The sequence below is a fragment of the Eptatretus burgeri genome, chromosome 11 (genome assembly GCF_056783735.1).
Source record: "Eptatretus burgeri isolate ZD-2024b chromosome 11, Ebu_testis_v1, whole genome shotgun sequence".
In the NCBI taxonomy this organism is placed as follows: Eukaryota; Metazoa; Chordata; class Myxini; order Myxiniformes; family Myxinidae; genus Eptatretus; species Eptatretus burgeri.
The window spans coordinates 89109958-89129831 of NC_140971.1; the positions used below are offsets into that span (position 1 = coordinate 89109958).

General features: G+C 43.1%; 1 protein-coding gene across 1 annotated transcript in view; it reads left to right on the forward strand.

Annotated features, from left to right (window-relative positions):
• The window catches only part of LOC147017584 (mucosa-associated lymphoid tissue lymphoma translocation protein 1-like), a 101178-nt gene that overhangs the window by 51788 nt on the left and 29516 nt on the right, over positions 1-19874 (forward strand). Inside the window, 2 exon segments of the mRNA XM_085847315.1 lie at positions 5652-5829; positions 14925-14999. Of these exon segments, the coding sequence (XP_085703441.1) occupies positions 5652-5829; positions 14925-14999 (253 nt within the window).

A 19874-nucleotide genomic window follows, 5' to 3' on the forward strand; every position in this document is an offset into this window, starting at 1 on the left:
CGTCGGTCCAAATGAACAATCTTACAGAGCAAACGGTCTCGCTATTTCTCAACACACACCGTGCCAAGCCAATGAAAGAAACACAGAAATGAGCTGGAACATTTAACAAAAGGGATATTTATTTATCATGGGGCAGGGGAGCACGCAAGAATGCAGACTAAACCGAATAAAAGGGATGCAATTTACACACACGGCACTTAAACATTTCTACTTAAAAGACAGGCCACACACAGACACACACCCCCCAAAATGAAATGGTGGCCGTGGCCTTTATTGATACCCACAGCTCGGAGGGATGGTGAGCTGGAGGTAGGAATCTGGCTTGGACCTTCGCGCTTCGTGCGGTTCTCGACGATCTGGCCCAGCGGGACTCGAACCCGCAACACGATGCCGCTCCAAGCACCAGGTACGGAGGGTAGCGTCTGGCGCTGGCATGCTCCACCGGCAAAAACAGGCGACGAGGCAGGCAAAGCAATTCAGCAAGGCAGGCAGGCAGGCAAGCGATTCTCCTCCGGCTCGCAGGCAGGCGATTCACGGCGGGAAGACTCAGACTCAGACTCTCTCAGCCGGTCGCCCCCACACAATTATCCCTCTTTCTTGACAGGTGGGAGGGACCCTTCTCGTGTAATTCCCCTCCTCGTTGGACAGGCGTGTCACATGATCTCCCGGCCGTCTGAGATTGGTCGGGGGGGGGGGGGGTGCTTATGTCTCCACCCCTCGACCAGGAAGTCGAGCAGCAATATGTTGTGTTGGCTCCCCTTTGGCCGGGAGGGGGTAAACGTGCTCGCACCCCTCCGATTGGCTGAGAAGGGTGCCATGCCCGTATTTGGAGCAAAATCCAAGACCCCAACGTCCAAAGAAACCCCGCCTGGCACATTGGACTCCGCCCACATACGTGCTGACACGTACGCGTGCAATGGTGCCAGTGGATGATGGTGGAAGGAAGCGAAGGCAGGTGTCGTTGTTGTGGTTGAAGTTTAAAATGTATAAATCCTAACTATAAAATAACTTACAGCGCACGTACAATTAATCACCCATTAAACATCGGACGGGACCCTAACTAGAAGCACATACTTACCGATATAGCTGATCTATAGGACCTGGCTGTTGTGTGCAGTAAGCTTCCAAATTTGCAACAATGTGTGTGTATATATATATATATATATATATATATATATATATATATATATATATATATATATATATATATATATATATATATATATATATATATATATATATATATATATATATATATATATATATATATATATATATATATATATATATATATATATATATATATATATATATATATATAATTAGTGGGATGTGCTTCCCCATTGTGTAATCATCTGAAGTTTTGTTTTGGGTCGCTCACCTGCATTTGATTTTTTTTTTCATTTATTTATATTTTCATTTACGGTTGCTTTCTGAGAGTTCTGTGATTTTTCCCAGTTCAGTGTATCGGCTGCGATTTCCATCGGCATGCAAAATTACCGTGCTTCCCCATTGTCTTGGGTCACTCACCTGCATTTTTTTTCATTAATTTTTTTATCATTTATTTATTTTAATTTATGGATGCTTTCCATAAATGGATTGATTTTTTTTTGATTGACATTGATGAATTGATTTTTTTTTCCCCTGGTGTGTCGGCTTCGATGTCCATTGGCACGCAAAATTTCAGCTTTCCATGGCACCCAGAAGGTCCTGATCTTTAATTTGAGTCAGTCATTGAGTCAAGAATCGGTGATTAACTGGTGAGAAAGATCTTTAACCTCCGCCATCGAAGATCGGAGGTTACTGTTTTCACCCCTTTGTTTGTTTGTTTGTGAACAGTATTACGGAAAAACTCCTTGACGGATTTTGACGAAACTTGGTGGGGGGGGTAGGTATGGTCCAAGGATCATGCCATTAGATTTTGGACTTGGTCCCCCCACCCCCCCAAAAAAAATTTATTATAGAAAAAAAAATTTTTTTTTTGCATTTCTACATGTTTTAAGTGATTTACAACCCCCCCCCCCAAAAAAAATGTTGGAGAAAAGAACTACAACTCTGTCAGCACTGTTGACATCATATTTAATGAATAAGTTATAAGGTTCACTTGAGTGACCCAGCAGTATTGGCGGCGGAGGTTTTGCACTCTCCCGAGTGCTCCCCCTCTAGTTATATATTGGAGAAACAACATGGTGAAATTTGTGAAAGAAATTTCAAGAAGAGGAAGACGTTTTGGTCACAAATATACATACATACATATTTAACCATATACGTTTGCTCCATTATAATAAGATTATTGTTATTATTCTTATACACACACTCTGACAACTTGGATAAAAAATAAAGCTCACAAATGCAACTTGAAGCTCACAAATGCAACATTACCTTCCACCTGTAATGGAGCAAGTGGAGGCATGTGACCAGGCATTGCTTGGGGTGGGAGCACAGAATTGAGGATCATTAAGGAAATGTTGACAATGTCATTTATAAATAATCAATTACTGTATATTTTTCAGCCAAAGCATTTTATTTTGGACTAAAAACAAGGAAACAAAATCAAACACGAGCGAGAATTGCTTTGCAATACATGTCCCCTACCAGTCCCAAAGAATGTTCTGATCCCTTAATTTGGGTGGTGTATAATGGCGTGTTCGGTGCCGAAATATAATAAATACAAGAGAAAATTACTTTGCAATCAGCAGTGTGGGATTTGGCCCGAGGTGACTGTGCCTCGAAATGAAATTGCGGAGCGTGGTAAGAATTTTTTTAATTTTTTTTTATAAACCACCACGATGTTGGACCAAGATGGACAGTACCAGGGGGCACAAACTGGCTCGACGCCACTGTGACTATAATGGACATAGAGGGGCAACGACCATTGGAGGGCTCAGTGGAGTCACCCCTCCCCCCTGTCTGGTAGCCCCTCTCAGTAAACCCGATGCCATCCAGGCCAGTATCAGCACGGCAATGAAGCAATGGCTCTGGTTCAGCAGGGAGCAGCACTGTGGTTTCACCGCAGCAATGGGGAACTGCACGGACCTCAGCCAGAAATTTGCAGCCATGGTGGCTATGTATGAAACAATGGGGGCTGACATGAGGGCTGGCTAGGCAGAGATGAGGCGAGGATTGGGCAGGCTAAGCCAGACAGTATGGAGGCAAATATGGACATGGGCCACACTAAGATGGACGTGGGGCAAGCAAAGCTTACGACCAAACTTGAGGCTGTCAGGGGGACACAGCGTGAGATGGTGGTCAGGCAGGCCAGGATGATAGAAGGAATTATGGACAAACGCAGGGTAGCTGGTGAGGCAGCAAGGAGCGACATAGCTCGGAACAGTGGGACACAGAGATAGCACCACTACAGGTGACACGGAAATGTGAAAATAGAACCACTAGGGAGATAGAGAAGAGACTGGAGGAAACGGCACCTGTGCAGGAGATGAAGGGAAGTGAAACCAGCACAGAGCGAGATGAAAACGAGAGCGAGAATTGCTTTGCAATATGTACATGTCCCATACCGATGTGATATTTTCTAAGTTCCAAAAGCTAAGGGCCAAACTCTGAGAAAATTTTACAAAATCCCCTGAAACTTATCATAATAAAGCCATGTACCACATTTCAGTTGAATATGTTAAAGGGTATGGGAAAAAATCTGGAAAACCACAGGTGAGACGGATGGACGGAGAGCAAACCTGTAGTCCCCTCTGGTGAAACCTGTAGGGGAATAATAAACTTCACAGCTTGCTTATTAATGTCAATAATATTATCACTATTGCAAGCAGATTATGGTAGCAATATGGCATGCAGGTTGAACACAGCACATTCATCATCTCCCCTCAAAATACTGAGTCGATTTACTGGTGCGCTATACGTCGATGTTTAAACTGCACATTTCAGATAAATTATTATTGAAAGTAAAATTTCGTAAAATTGTTTGTGTGCAGTTTGAGAATATTTTCAAAATTATTTTGGTTTATCAAATTATCAATTTGTTCTTTGATGTTTTTAAGCATAGCCATCATTTGAAGTAGTTGAGTATGCAGTTCAGCCAAACCTGCATCACCGACACAGCTGTACCCTCCTACAGCATCACCCCCCCCCCACCCCCAGTGTGTTCAAAGTCCTCTTGTTCCACTCCTGGATCAAGCATAGTCACAGAGTGTTTCCATCTTGTGTGAATACAAACATAAAATGGGGGAAAACAAGTGGTCACTCAAGGTTGCAATGGAGCACTCTACCAAAATATGGCACCACTACACTACCTGACATTAATTCTGTGCCTGGGGGGGGGTGAGGGGTGGGGTAGACAGTCACTAATATCCACAGAGCACAATCAGGTAACCACGCCGAATAAAATTGCGAACACACACCTGATCACAGAGCTGGTTGCAGCCTGGATTCTAAGTGGTTGGAGATCACAGGACAATTCACCAAATACTAGTGAAACAGAACTCATTTGAACATGTTGGGGAAAGAACAGTAGATTTATGTACACAAACGCAACAGACTGCGTTTACTTATAATGTTTGAAATCCGAAACCACGGTAGCTGTCACAATATGCAGTTGCTCTGAGATGATGATGATGATGATGATGATGATGATGTATAAACCACATGATTATCAACTTTATGATACAGTTCGCAGTAGAGGCAGCCATAACTAATCTCCAAGAAGGCCAATTGTGAGTCAGATGACAAAGCAGTCAAAGAAGACAATATTACAAGATCAATAGAGCATTGTCACTGAATGGTGCTGAGAAACGATGGTCATCATTGGTACAAAGCATACTGGGACTTATTCACAACAGTCTCCCTGGCTAGGAATCCTGCCGTGCTGTGGTGAATCACCAGCCTGATAAATAGCCCGATATTACCCCACAAGCCTTGCAGAAACTGCATACCCCAACAAAAGGATGCTCCATAACAGCTGATTCAGGTGAAACTGAGGTCACAGCTCTGTTGAATACGGAGTCTCGAAGAGCATCCATTGTACTTTCAAATGCATTTCTCTGCCACCCTCACCCCCAAACCACCCTCTTTTGCCTGAACAGCATCCATTAGGGTTCAAAACTCAGGTTCTATTTGGAAGATGTGAAGCCACAAATAAGTGGTTTTGTCGATTTTAATTAAAAATTTGGTCTCCCTCATTTGCTTGAGGCCCATTCCCTGAGATGCACTTCAATAACGGAACTGCAACAGAGGGGGCACGGGTGCGAATCTGGCCTTGTACGCTGCCAGCCGGAGTAAGCCCCTGCCTTCCACTATTTCATTGCCATACCTTTAAACTTGCTGGATGAGATGCACATTTTAGAGATAGTGGGGATCACCTTCAGTGCTTGGAATATATTTGTCAAATTTTTTTTTTTCTACATCACAGGAGTTCTTCAATCTTCAAAGTCCCACATCTCTCACAATTTGATTTTCAAAATTTCACAGCTTTTTCAGCGATATCTGTGTTTATGGTCCAGTTGTATAGCATCTGCATCGTTTTCATGCACACCTTCGGACTCGAGCTTGCACTTTGAGAAAGGAGAATGATGCTTTGAGAGGAATTTGACGAGATTTGTTGTTTATCATCATTGATCAATTCTTTGCTGATATATTTATGACGTGTTACAAATTTGAGCAAAATGGGGAAACTCGTGTCTGTGCAGGTGTTCTCTACTATGCAGGCCACGGTTATGAGAACTACGGTCACAGTTATCTGTTGCCAGTGGATGCACCCAACCCGAGTCACAGGGAGCATGCTGTGTGTGTGCATTCTCTGCTGCGTGCCATGCAAGCACGTGGCACTGCCCTCAACTTGTTACTGCTTGACATGTGTCGTAAAAGGTAGGATTGTGTGGCACCTGCTGTAAAGAGTGTGTTTTATAAAGAACCATGTAAGCACTCGAGGTGGTCGTAGATTAGTATAGGTGTGTGGAAGGAGTGAGGACAGAAGGAAAATAAGGTTGGAGGTGGAAGAAAGATGGAATGGGGGCACGTATGGATCATGGGGTTGTGTGAAAATTTCTCTGCCATATTGCATACGTCATAAATAGATGGCCCCACGACACTGGACTATGCAGTATACAGGCAGGCATTATTTTCTCGAACCATAATGATTATCCTTGCAGATCCGCTATCATACATTAACAAGATGTTCAACCAATGTCATCTCCATCGCAAGTACCATAAATAGAATTGTATACCTTCACCATGGTCATTGAATGATGCTTTGCAGGAGAGGAAATAAAATTTGCTCTTATTGATGAGAGGGAGATGACATGACAAACATTACAGTGTTGAGGAGGCAATTTTATCTGAGTAATTGGGAATCAAAATGATTCCACCACTCCTCCCAACCCCCCTCCTTCCCCCCCCCACTCCCAAATATAATGAAAGAATTATAGTTGTGCACCCCTGAAACTTGACAAAAATTTTGGTCCTTTTCGATACAGTTTTGTAGTCAGTGTCACAAAGTTTTCAGAACCGTGGACAAGGTTCCTGATACAATTTGAATGCGAGGCAGATTTTTGGCTCTGAAACTATTTTAAAACAGAAAAACATTTTGATTACCCCTGGCAACTGTCTTTGTATTTAAATAAAGTAGAGAAACCTGTCAAAGATGCACGATGGGATGGAATGGCATTTGATGGGATGAAAGGACCATAGAACAACAACAATCCCATAATAAATTGAATGATGATGACGATGGCGGGATTGAAGCACTGCCAAAAGGGCAGAGGAGCTCCCTGTGAGGCAACGGCCATCTATATCTTGTGTCCAACTGTGTCTGCGGACGTCCTCCTGCATTTGAGTCACGACTTTTTTTAGGAGGTTGGTGGCAGGATTTGCACTCGGGCCATCGTAAAACCCTTCATGCCACAAAACACAAAAACGCAAAGAACATTGAAAACCCACTCCGTAGGAGTACCTCCTGTACAGCTGCTCTCCGCAGGGCAGCTCACCGGATGACGGGATTGGGGCAAAGCCTTCGGAACCCCCACTCTTTGATGATACGTGGAAAAGCACTGGGTAATCTTCCTGAGTCAGATTGCAGTAGTATGTGTTGGGGTGGTGCTGAGGTATCGTCCACCAGATGGTGATTCCCTTGGATTAACCTGAGGCGGTCCTTTTGGGTGGGTGCCTGGAATGTCCTATCCCGAAGAGAGGATGATCACCTGTCTCTGGTATCATCGAGGCTCAAGCGCTTGAACATCGGTACTGCAGCGCTCTCTGAGGTTCAGAGACCGGATTGCGGCGACATCATGGTGGGTGGTTACACCTACAATTCGTCTGGTCGCTCTGATGGTTACCATTCCCAAGGAGTTGCTGTAGCTGTGTCCAATAAGTTGACTCCAATGATAATTGAGGAAACACCGGTCAACGAGCGTATTACGAGATGAAGGATTCGTCACTCCTTGGTTGTCATTTCCATGGTCACTGTAGAAGCTCCGACAGGCTACTGATTTCACGGTGAAGGACGCATTCCATGCCATGCTTGAGTCTGTCATTGATCAGTGCCCCAGGCGAGATACTCTTCTAATCTTGGAGGATTAAATGCATCGACTGGAACTGATAGAAATGGTTATGAGGCATGTGTTGGTCCCTGTGGGTCTGGAACTGTGAACCAGAATAGCACTAAGTTCCATGACTTTTCAAGAAGTCATGTACTTAGGGTGGCTGGTTCATAGTTTCAGTGCCTTCAGGCTCATCGCTGGACTTCTAACGCTGGTGGTGTGGCAAAGGAGATTGACCACATGCTCGTTCATGGTCGCTGGAGGATACAAGGAAATGAGACACAGGTGGAGGCTATTCAGCCCATCATGCCTGCACCACATCAACACCATACCAATTTATCAATGCAAGATCCAAGGAAGAAAATGCAAAATTATTTATTTATTTATGTTTTTATTTTTAATAAAGTGTTTTTGGTTTTATCTTTTTCGTTCGTTTTTTTTTTTCTCTCCTCAGGGGAGGGGGCATGGGCTTGGTTTAAAAAAAAATCACACATAAACCACACAACACCCCTTGATGAGACCCCTACCAACAGCACTCCATACAAATGCACACAATCACCCATCAATGCTCAAACGACCTAAAAGTCCAATCAACATCCCATACCCCTCTTTCTCCATAACTTCCAGGTACCTATCCAATTCTAATTTAAATCCATCTACTGTTTCTGCTGCCACAACCTTTCCAGGGAGACCATTCCATGCATTAACTACTCTCTGAGTGAAAGTCCCCGAACTTACTACCGTCTTAACTCTCCTCTTTACTCTCAGGCTATGGTCCCTGGTCCTATCACTGTCTACTTTTGAATAATTCATCTTCACTTATTTTATCTCTCTTTCATTATCTTAAACATCTCTATCATATCTCCTCATAACCACCTCCTTTCTCGTGAATAAAGCCCTGTCTCCTTCAGCCGCTCCTCATAGCTGAGTATAGCTGGGTCTGGAATCAATCTCGTAGCCCTGCGCTGAACCCTCTCCATGGCATCTATATCCTTCCTGAGTTGTGGTGACCAAAACTGTACACAATATTCTAGATGTGGCCCTCACTAAATTCCTGTACAATGTTAACACCACATTTTTGGATTTATAAATGAACACCTTCCGAATACAGCCTAAACCCCTATTTGCTTTACCTGTAGCTGCCTGGCACTGTGCTGCCTGTTTACCTCCTGTATTTATTACCACCCTCAGATCCTTCTCCTGTGTGACACGCTCCAAAATTACCGCTCACATCCTTTAATCTCTATTTTCATTATTCTTTCCCATTCCCAACACCTTACACTTGCTCAGGTTAAATTACATCTGCCAGTCTTTTGCCCAATCTATGCAAGCATCAATACTTTCCTCAATCTGTTCACCACCCCATATGCTATCCACCTCACCTCGAAGCTTTGTGTCATCTGCAAATTTGGAAAGTTTACTCTTTACCCCATTATCCAAATTGTTGATGTAAATAATGAATAGTAATGGTCCGAGTACTGATCCCTGATGTACCCCACTACTTACATCCTCCTAGCAAGACATCCTCCCACTCACAGCCACTCTTTGCTTCCTATCACCAAGCCAGTTTGCAATCCAATTTGCTACCTGACCAGCTCCTCTACAAGCCCTCACTTTGGCTAACAACCTCCAATGTGGTACCTTATCAAATGCCTTCTGAAAGTCTAGATATACTATGTCCACTGCCTTTCCCTCATCCACCCAATCCGACACTGCTTCACAGAACTCCAAAATTTTGGTAAACCTATGCTGATTACCTTTAATTAGTTTGTATTTATTTAAATACTTCCTCATCTGGTCCTCAATTAATGCTCCAACACCTCCCCCACAACTGAAGTCAACTCACAGGTCTCTGGTTTCCCAATTCTTCTCTGGATCCTTTCTTAAATAATTGTGTTACATTTACTACTCTCCAATCCTATGGTACCTGTCCTGACTCCAGGGAACTATTGAAAATATCCATTAACATCTCGCTTACCTGCTCAGCCACCTCCATCAATACTCTCGGTTATCTGGACCCGGAGCCTTATCTTCTCCAAGATTACCTAGCTGTTCCTTTACTTCCTTCACTCCAACCTGGATCTTCTGTAAAAGCCCTTCCTCACCTCGTGAAAGATACTCTCGGCTATTGGCAATTCTCCTGACTGTTCTTACGTAAAAGTTGAAGCAAAATACCTGTTTAATAAGCCCGCCATCTCACTTTCATCACTAACCACTCTCCCAGTGCTATTCCTCAATGGGCCCACACTGGTCCGAACCTGTTCTTTTCCCCTGATATAGTTAAAGAAAGCCTTGCTATTATGTTTAATATTCTTAGCCATGTCCTTCTCATACTCTCTTTTGGCTTGACAAATTATTTTCTTAACTTGCATCTGTTTACTCCAATAGTGATATAAATCTAACTACAGTCCTGTTATTTTATCTACACTAATAAAAGGCAATATGTGTTCGCTGGGGAAAGTGGAAAAAAGGCATCCGCTGAAAATGTGCAATCTTATTTTTACAGGACATCATTTTGTTTAACCTTTTGTGTGATCTCCTATTGTTATCCACCTCTCACGTCGACATCGATACAAATATAACCAGAGTTGGTGTCAAAGCCACCCAATGCTCGCCTGTTTATACATTTATCGTTTTTAAAAGACTCGTCTAATAATTAATTTTTTTATAAAGCATTGCACTGATCCAAATAATTTTAAAGCAATATATGTATTTGTATATTGTAATCAGTAACAAGAACGCAAGTCAGCACAATATACTCCCGAACAAGAAGGTATATACAGAATTGTGCTACAACATGGAAAACAGCATCCTGGTTGCTATGGCAACCACTTTAGATGACGAACGTATGTCACGACACACAGTCTCCACAGTCTGTACCTATGTACCAAATATGAAACGTGAAAGTTGAAAACTTGGGGAGTTAGAGTGCGGACAGGAACGGACGGACGACCGGTGTCACATTATACGCCCCAATATATATATATATATATATATATATATATATATATATATATATATATATATATATATATATATATATATATATATATATATATATATATATATATATATATATATATATATATATATATATATATAATATTGTTGTGGTTGACGAAATTCGCAAACCACCATTCAGGTCCCGTAGGTGAGATATCTCTGTAAGTATATGTGTAGTTAGGCCCAAACCCGTTGTTTAGAGGGAATAAATGTCATTCATTCGGGCTGCGACCCTTCAGGATAGCCGTTTTTCTTTTACTATCTTTATTTTGGACCAGCCGCCATTACTACCACCACAACCACCACCAACCACGTCTCAACAGCCATCACACAACCACCAACCGCAACGCCGCTTCACACCAACAGCCACGACCCTTGCCGTCACATCTCGCTCTCGCAACCATCGCATCACCGCCATTCCCGCGCCGCTTGTGGGCACCGATTCTGGACTCATACAGGGCGCGCACCGAGCAGCGGGTGCAAAAACACCAGCCTTTCCGAAGAAATCGGATCAAAAACGATTCACGCCCACTTCTGTTCCGTCCTATCGGCGAGCGTGGGGCGATTTGGCCCCGCCTCCAGGTGCGTCGGAGTATAATCGCAATATGCAGATTCGCGGATCAAAAATCATTCACGCCCACTTTTCCTCTGTCCAATGGGGAGCCAGCCAGAGGTGAAGGGTCGAAGGTGAAGGAGCGAAGCCCCGGGGGCTATAAAGGGCCGCGTTCGCTCGCCAAAGGAGTAGTTGAGTTGGAAAGAGTTGAGAGTTTCTGAGAAGAGGAAAGCAGTTGGACGCAGTTGGATGGAGCTGAGAAGAGTGGAGAGTTGGAGAGTGGTGGTGGCGGCGGCGAAGGCAGTCGAGAGGGCGCTCGTGTCAGAGTCGGGGAGCTGCGGAGAGGGGAGGCCGGTAACGCGACCGAGGTCGCGGTCGAGACGCTCGTCGCGGGACCCAAGCCAGCGAGATATCCTCATTCCCCCGAGCATCAACAACCCCCTTCTGTTTCCCCCCGCGCTGAGATAGTGTGAGAAGGGGGCCCCGTTCCCACCCCATTCCAGGCAGTACCAGCGAGGCCCGCGGAGTCGGGGCGCCACCGCCATTTTGCGGCTCATCACCAGACGGGTAGGCTCGACGCGGTCTCGGCCCCAGGCCCGTCTGCCCCCCTCATCGTTGAGGGTGGTCCCTTTTTCTTTTGCTTTGAGTATATGTGTTGTCGGCGCCGTCTGTGAAGTAAAACTGTATAAGTGTTGCCGTGTGCTCGGTAGTCGGTAGTAGATCTGCATTGTGTTTCTCTTTTACATTTGCTTTTTGTGCAGAATTGTCGTGCTTCTTCTACTTTTACATTTGCTTTTGGTGTATAATTGTATATGTGTGCTTTCCGTTTGCCGCGGAAAAAATGTGCTTTATGTTGAACTGTTTTCCCGTTTCGCTTCGTCTTTTCTCTAATTGAATCTCCATCTTACTTCACGTAAAGGGTTGGTCGTGGGCTAAATACGCCCAATAATTAATCGAACCGTCGAGGTTGACGATAACACCGCTCGGTTATCCCGATAGTACGGAACGGGTCGCTTAAAGTGGCCCGTGTCCGAAGTCGACCTGCGGCGAGGTGCGATCGCCCGGTCTACCCTCCGTGTGGGTACTTAGGTAGGTCGAATTTGGCAAGCAACCCTATCCCACGCAGGGGGCCGATTGGCACGATCGTGGTGAGGCCGAAAGGCCCACCCGTGACTAGTTCCCGGCGTTAGTCCGAGAGGGTCACGACGGGATTGTCCGTCCGGTGGGCGACATGCCGCGATTCGAGTTACGTGGCAGCTCGCACGCCGGCGGGCGCGAATCCGCAACAATATATATATATATATATATATATATATATATATATATATATATATATATATATATATATATATATATATATATATATATATATATATATATATATATATATATATATATATATATATATATATATATATATATATATACACACACATCAGGCGTATAAAAAATAGTGGTAGATAAAAACATTAGAAAGGAAAAAATAACTTGCACCAAAAATTTTAACATTTTCATGCTCACGCTGACATTCACGCCGGGGGTATCGCTTTCGCTCTGTTCTTCGAACAGGCGAGCTAAAAACGATAATGTCCATCCAACCACGTGTTTGCCATGATCTGTTTGTGAAGGCATTAAGCATAGATCGACATTTTGTGTTCTGTGCCTTGATTTTGCTAATTTCCCACTTGAATTCCTCTTTCAAAGAACTCTGTTTAAAGGAAAATCTTTGTGTTTGTGTGTTTGTGTGTTTGTGTGTGTGGTTGGTATTTCCATATATGGGTTCTCGAAAGTGGAATGGAGCCCTCCCAGGTCTCAGTGTGTGTATGACCTGACCTGACCACCAGAATGCCATGCCATGATTCGACATGGTGAATGTTTTGACAAAAGTTTACTTTCAACTGTGCCAAATGGAATAAAAGGAAGAGTTGTAAGCAAATTTAGATGCTGTAACCCAATAGTTGTTGATAGTTGTGAGCCAATTGGTAACACTTGAAATTCTGCCTCACAATGAAAACAAACTCCCCCCCCCCCCAAAAAAAAGCAGGACACCATGGACACCAACTAATAAATACTTAATGTCTCCCTTTGGGAACCATAATAATAGTAAAATTGGAAATTTTAATAATCAATTAATGGGAAAATGAAATAATTGAAAAATATTTCAAGAAATGAAATTTGAAAAAAAAATAATTGAAAAAAAAATTGGAAAAATTAAATAACTGAAAATGTAAAATAAATAATTAAAATTGAGGAAATCAAATAATTGAAGATGTGGGTTAAAAATTATTCTTCAAAAAGCGGAACACCATGGTGGACACCAAGACGAAACACTTCATGCCTGCCTCCAGGAACCATGATGATACCGGCGAGGTTTGCTGATAGTGTACGAAGCGGTGAGAGGGGAGATAGGAAACCGGCCATACGATAACACCGTTCTTTTATTTATAGTTGAAATATGCTCATTTAAAATGATGTAAATCGGAGTACAACAATCATGTACCTTAAAGGAATACCTGTGTTTCTGTGTTGTAACTTTGTCGGGATGGCAGTTTATGGGAAAGTAAGTAAGGGATTTCTTATTATCGCTAACACATCCACCATGACTATTTTTTAGCCCACCATGATGTAAAGATGAAAAGTTTAGCCCACCATGATGTAAAGATGAAAAGTTTAGCCCACCATGATGTAAAGATGAAAAGTTTAGCCCACCATGATGTAAAGATGAAAAGTTTAGCCCACCATGATGTAAAGATGAAAAGTTTAGCCCACCATGATGTAAAGATGAAAAGTTTAGCCCACCATGATGTAAAGATGAAAAGTTTAGCCCACCGTGATGTAAAGATGAAAAGTTTAGCCCACCATGATGTAAAGATGAAAAGTTTAGCCCACCGTGATGTAAAGATGAAAAGTTTAGCCCACCGTGATGTAAAGATGAAAAGTTTAGCCCACCGTGATGTAAAGATGAAAAGTTTAGCCCACCGTGATGTAAAGATGAAAAGTTTAGCCCACCGTGATGTAAAGATGAAAAGTTTAGCCCACCGTGATGTAAAGATGAAAAGTTTAGCCCACCATGATGTAAAGATGAAAAGTTTAGCCCACCATGATGTAAAGATGAAAAGTTTAGCCCACCATGATGTAAAGATGAAAAGTTTAGCCCACCATGATGTAAAGATGAAAAGTTTAGCCCACCATGATGTAAAGATGAAAAGTTTAGCCCACCGTGATGTAAAGATGAAAAGTTTAGCCCACCGTGATGTAAAGATGAAAAGTTTAGCCCACCGTGATGTAAAGATGAAAAGTTTAGCCCACCATGCCTTTGCATTTTGATTTATTGTAATTTTTTTTCTTCGTACATATTGTGCAATGTTTTCCGCACTTCAATCAAACCTGCACTGTGAGGTTACAACTTGTGATGTCAAGTTTACAGTGACAATCAGATTGGTGGGTTTTGAGGGGTGATGACATGTTAGTTAATGAGGAAGCAGATTATTCCCATGACCAACCTTAGTTGGATTTAGATTATCATGGAAGAGGAAACTACCTCGTGAATGCATCGAAATAATTCTCGTTGGTTGCATCATCACTCAGCTACAGCTGTTTTGATGAGGCAATGCTCTTGCGAATTAGGGAAGGAATTTCGAATTTGGCCAGTATCCTGGAAAACAATGGTCGACTCTTTTATTGGAAAACTGCATCTGGAATGGAAACATAGAAATGGTGATGCATGAAAAATCAATTGTATCAGTGTGGTTGAATCGAACCAATTTGCCGTAAAAGTAAAGAAAACGAAAAACGAATGATGGTGCTGGAAATAATGTTCAGATTCATAGATATGATGTTGACACTGCTGGGTGTCCCTCCTTTGTTAGGAATGTTTACGATTCAAAGCTCCCAGTGTTGGAGAACCTGGAGGTGACGGCCAACATCGTTTTTGGATATGCCACGTGAGTATCGTGAAATATTCTGATTATTTTGCCAATCCTCCTCGTTTCCTGTGTGACCAACCGCATGCCTTTCTGCATCCATAGATTATACAGGACCTATTCCGTTTTTTTCCAAATTTAAGCGGGAACATTTTCTGAGTATATATATTTTTTTGATTTATTGGTGATTGAAGGCCTCTGCCTGGACAAGTCCTGCATTCAACTTGTTACCCCAATAGTTTTATATGTTCTGAGTGAGGCTAATGGAGGAGCGAAACGCAGTAAAGAAAGCAATATTTACGTATGAATACTGGATGTTGATTAAAAACGTCAACAAGGTTCCAGTAGAAAAAAATATATATATGACCACTGGACCTGCAGCTTATCTGGGCCCTGGTCTAATGTTGTAACCCAAATTTAGTAGCATTCTGAGTGGTGTGGGTCTGGAGAAGAAAATTTTTGAAGAAATTTATTAAGTGGGCCATTTTTGACCAACTTAGTCACATGACCGGAACGAGCTTTGCAATCCCCATTACCAGTCGGGAGCAGAACATTGATGCCAAATTGACCCAGTGGTTTGTTTGGAATTCCAATTCCAGATGAGCTAAAAACCTTGATCTCTTGGGGTTCTGAGCTCCCACCTTGAAGAACTGGAGAAACACATAACTGCAAGCAAGGCCAGATTTCAGTGCAAGCTTCCCAGGCAACCATTTGGGGTGCTGAGTTTGGAGCGGGGAGGGGGGGGGGTGGCGGAGGCACATTCCATGAAGGTATAACAAGGAAATTTGATGCAGGAGGAGACCATTCGCCCCATAATACCTTTGGGGGCATGGAGGGAGGAATGGGAATGAGAAAATTTGGCAGGCTCAGGGACATCACATCACCATCGTGTTAAAATCGAAAATGTTTTTTTTTTTTGGCGGGGGGAAGGGGGGTGGGCAAAGGCCATTTTTAGGGTGAAGAATATACAACACCGACCACAGACTATCCCTTGAGGAAACCCTTTCACAGACATCATGCTCAACACATGTACACAATCATCCATCCATACTCAAGTTTCCGACCAGTCCTGCCAATATCCCTGCACCCCTCCATCTCCATAACTTCCAGCTACCTATCTAATTCAAATTTTAACTGATCTACTGTTTCTGCTGCCACTACCTTTCCAGGGAGACCATTCCATGCATTGACTACTCTGAGTGAGAAACCCTTGCCTTACTGCCTTCCGTCTTTACTCTCAGGCTATGTCCTCTGGTCCTATCACTCCATTCTGCTGAAAAATTATTCTGTACCCTTCAATATGTTAAACATCTCCTTCATATCCCCTTATAATGTACAAAGTCCTGTCTCCTTCAGCCTGGAAACACTCCCTTTGTCCCTGAAATGATTCCCACTGCTTCGTTGGTGCAAAACTTTCCTCCCTACACCATTCTTCCAGCCATTGGTTGATGTCCATCGTTCTGCTCATAATTTCTGTTTCATTTCCTAATCTTGGCAGAATCCCAGAAAACATTTCCTAACAACCCTCTGCTTTCAGCTGCTTACCCAATATCCTGTATCTATTTTAATAATCCTCCGAGTAAACTTTCCCTACATCATTTGCTCCTTCTTCTGTGTACCACAACCAACGTCTTCCTGCTATGACACAATACAATGTCATTTAACCTTCTTTCAACGTTCCTAACGTCTGCTCCTTTGAAACTGCACACAACTCAGTCTTCGACCCATCCTGTAGAATGAACAATCTACATACAGTATGTACTCTATTTAATAGTTTAATCTCCAACAAAAACATCTCCCAGACCTCATTTCCTACATATCTCTATTGATGCACCACCCTCACCACTACCTGCACTCACTACAGCTTCTCTACTGCTTGCCCTCACGACCCCCTAATAAGATATTCAAAAGCCGAACAAATTGAGAGGGGGCACTGCCTCCAAGAGCAGAGGTGGTCACAGACGAGACAAAAGCAGATGAGAGAAAAATATGAAGGAACTAGAAGGGCACTCGGTGGAGCACACACCTCCGCCCCGCAATGCATGATCCACGAGAACATATCGGGCCCAATACATTTTTGAAATATCATGCTAAATATTGTTTTTGGCCCGATCTCTCAATGGTGAAGAATCACTTTATCAATTGAATAATTATCGTCTCCAGATCCAGATTGGGATCTTCACCGAAATTGAACCGATTCTTCCGAATCACACCCAAACCTGTCCAGCAATCCAAATCTGTCCACAACTTTTTGAGATATCGTGCTATATGTCGTTTTTGGCCCGATGCCTCAATGGTGAAGAATCACTTTAAAAAGTATAGTAGTTGGATCCGGATCCGGATCTGCACCAAAATCTAATCAGTTCATACCTGTCGTACGCCCAACTTGCGCACCACATTTCGTCTGGATCCATCCACAACTTTTTGCGATATTCTGTACACAAACAAACAAACAGACAGACGGGGTGAAAACAACCTCCTTCCACCTTCGGTGGTGGAGGTAATGAATGAGAATGAGGTTTTTGGACTTTATTAGACGGAAAGTGAATGTATTGGTCTGAATGAATGGAAACCTGGAGATCTAGAATGCAGGACATGGTAAATATATTAGAATTGCAAGATTAAACAAGAGAGAACATACAATCTTGAAGACACTTGGAAATTATACTCTTAATTGTGATAGCATTGTGGGAGTTAGAATATCGTTTGCCACTTCTCGATTGTACTAAAATATGCAATTTGGTGTGTGTCTGTCTCTGTCTGACCACGATACATTTGGTCTTTACGTATCCAATCTCAACCAAACTTGCCAGGGGGATGAGGGGGTCACATGACCGAGGATATAGTGACTACATTTGCCCCCCTCTCCCAAGGGTTTTTCTCCCCACCTTTGACAAATGCCGTGTTGAGGTGTATAAATAGCTTATTTCATGGAGTTCACCTCCAGGAAGTAAAAACTATTATAACCACCAACTATTCACTCTATTCTGTTCAACATATGATTACCTTCTTTAAAATCACACCTGTTGTTCAACACGATATTAAAATTAATTTGGAGGAAACCCAACATCCTTGAGGCATTCTATGCCTATCACGTCCACCACAGATGAATGGGCCTGAGCTGTCTCAACTTGCTCGGCCTCTCGCTAGGCCACAATAATCTTTTGCTAATAAGGGTGCTTAAATGAGTTTTTAGGTGTGAAGGATCTATCTTATTGCCTGTTGGCTTCTCTTAGAGCACCCTTAGGCCTAAGTCACATTTGCTATACGGCGGCCGTACGCCCTCTGAATTGACAGAAACGTGCGGCGGCCGCAGAGTTTCTGCGGTGGCCTCAGGGTGGCCCTACGCCGTTTGGCATATTTTACAGGTTGAAAGGTCACCATGGAATTATAGCGCGGAGTTATAACTTTTTTCATTTCTACGTTCGCCGTAGCAATTCGACAAGCCGAAACAAAAAAACTGGTAAAAATAAAAATAAAAAAAGAACCCACTCGTTACTATCCGTCTGGCCGCACGTTCACCTTAGGGTCCCCCTGCGGTCGCCTTGCAGTACCTTGCGTCTGCATTGAAAATTCTATGGCCGCCGCAGGAACGCCCTAACGTCACCGTGCGACATCAAATCAAAGACCGTACGGCACCCCCACGTTTTCGGTCTCCACAATTTATAAATAGCCCGTGCGGCTCCCCGAAAAATAAAAACATATGTGACTGCAACATTGTTTGACCGTGGAAATACTGCGGCCGCCGTGTAATTGCTAGTGGCCGTAGATTTTGGAGACCCCACGGCCGCCGTGCCAAATGTGACTTAGGCCTAAATACGCCGTGCGGCTCCCCGAAAAATAAAAACATATGTGACTGCGACATTGTGTGACCGTGGAAATACTGCGGCCGCCGTATAATTGCTAGTGGCCATAGATTTTGGAGACCCCACGGCCGCCGTGGCAAATGTGACTTCGGCCTTATTCTGGACTTTTCCATCTGTCTCTCCGCGAAACTTTGGTCAAGCCAAGGGGCTAAACCACTCAACCGATTCCAATGAAATTTGATAGGTAGGACCAATATTTCTGGGAATCGTGTGCTTTCGAATATGGGACCGCGGGCCCTAGCAACGACCCTTTAAAGTGGTCAAAAAATCGAAAGAAAAAAAATCGAAAAATCGAAGCTTACAGTTCTGTGCGCAATCTATCTAGCTCCCTTCATGTCAATTTGCAGCCCTAACAAAAATTATTTGTAGGAGGAGATGGGTTTTGGGCGAGTAGATGTCAAACATTTCAGAAACTGTTAATTGCGAATATCTCTAAGAGAAAGAGTCTGATTTTGATGAAACTTGGGTGAAACGTGTACAATGTGGCTAGCATGTACACAAAAATGAATGGTTGCTATGCACACCTCCGTTGCTTAGCAACAGCTAAAATACTTTATCGTACATTTATTGTGGACTGCACGAAAAAAATCAATACCTCCGAAGCTGGACCTCCGAGGGACCTGTTTTTTTGTGCCCAAGGAGAATGTCTTACAGCATCATATGAAAAAAATAAAATCTTAGCGAATAGATGAATGGAATTACCAGGGCTGCCATTTGTTAGAGTCTCTTTAGAAACATGCCTGAAATTTCACGAGGCGGGTTTCTGGGCGCAAACTAAGAGGGCTGTGATAATCATATTTATTGTGCTAAATTGATTGATAGCATGTACATGAATATCGGCTAGTCGCGTCGGCCAGCTTTCCATCTAGAGCGAGCAGCCATGTCGCCTACCGGCTTGTCTCTTTGCTTGATTGTTTTTATCCATTAGATTATACATGGATTGTTTCGAACTTATTTATTGAGGCCTGATGTGTGATTTGTCCTGGCTATGGCTTCAGCTGTGATGTGCGATATTGCCCCCATCACCCTT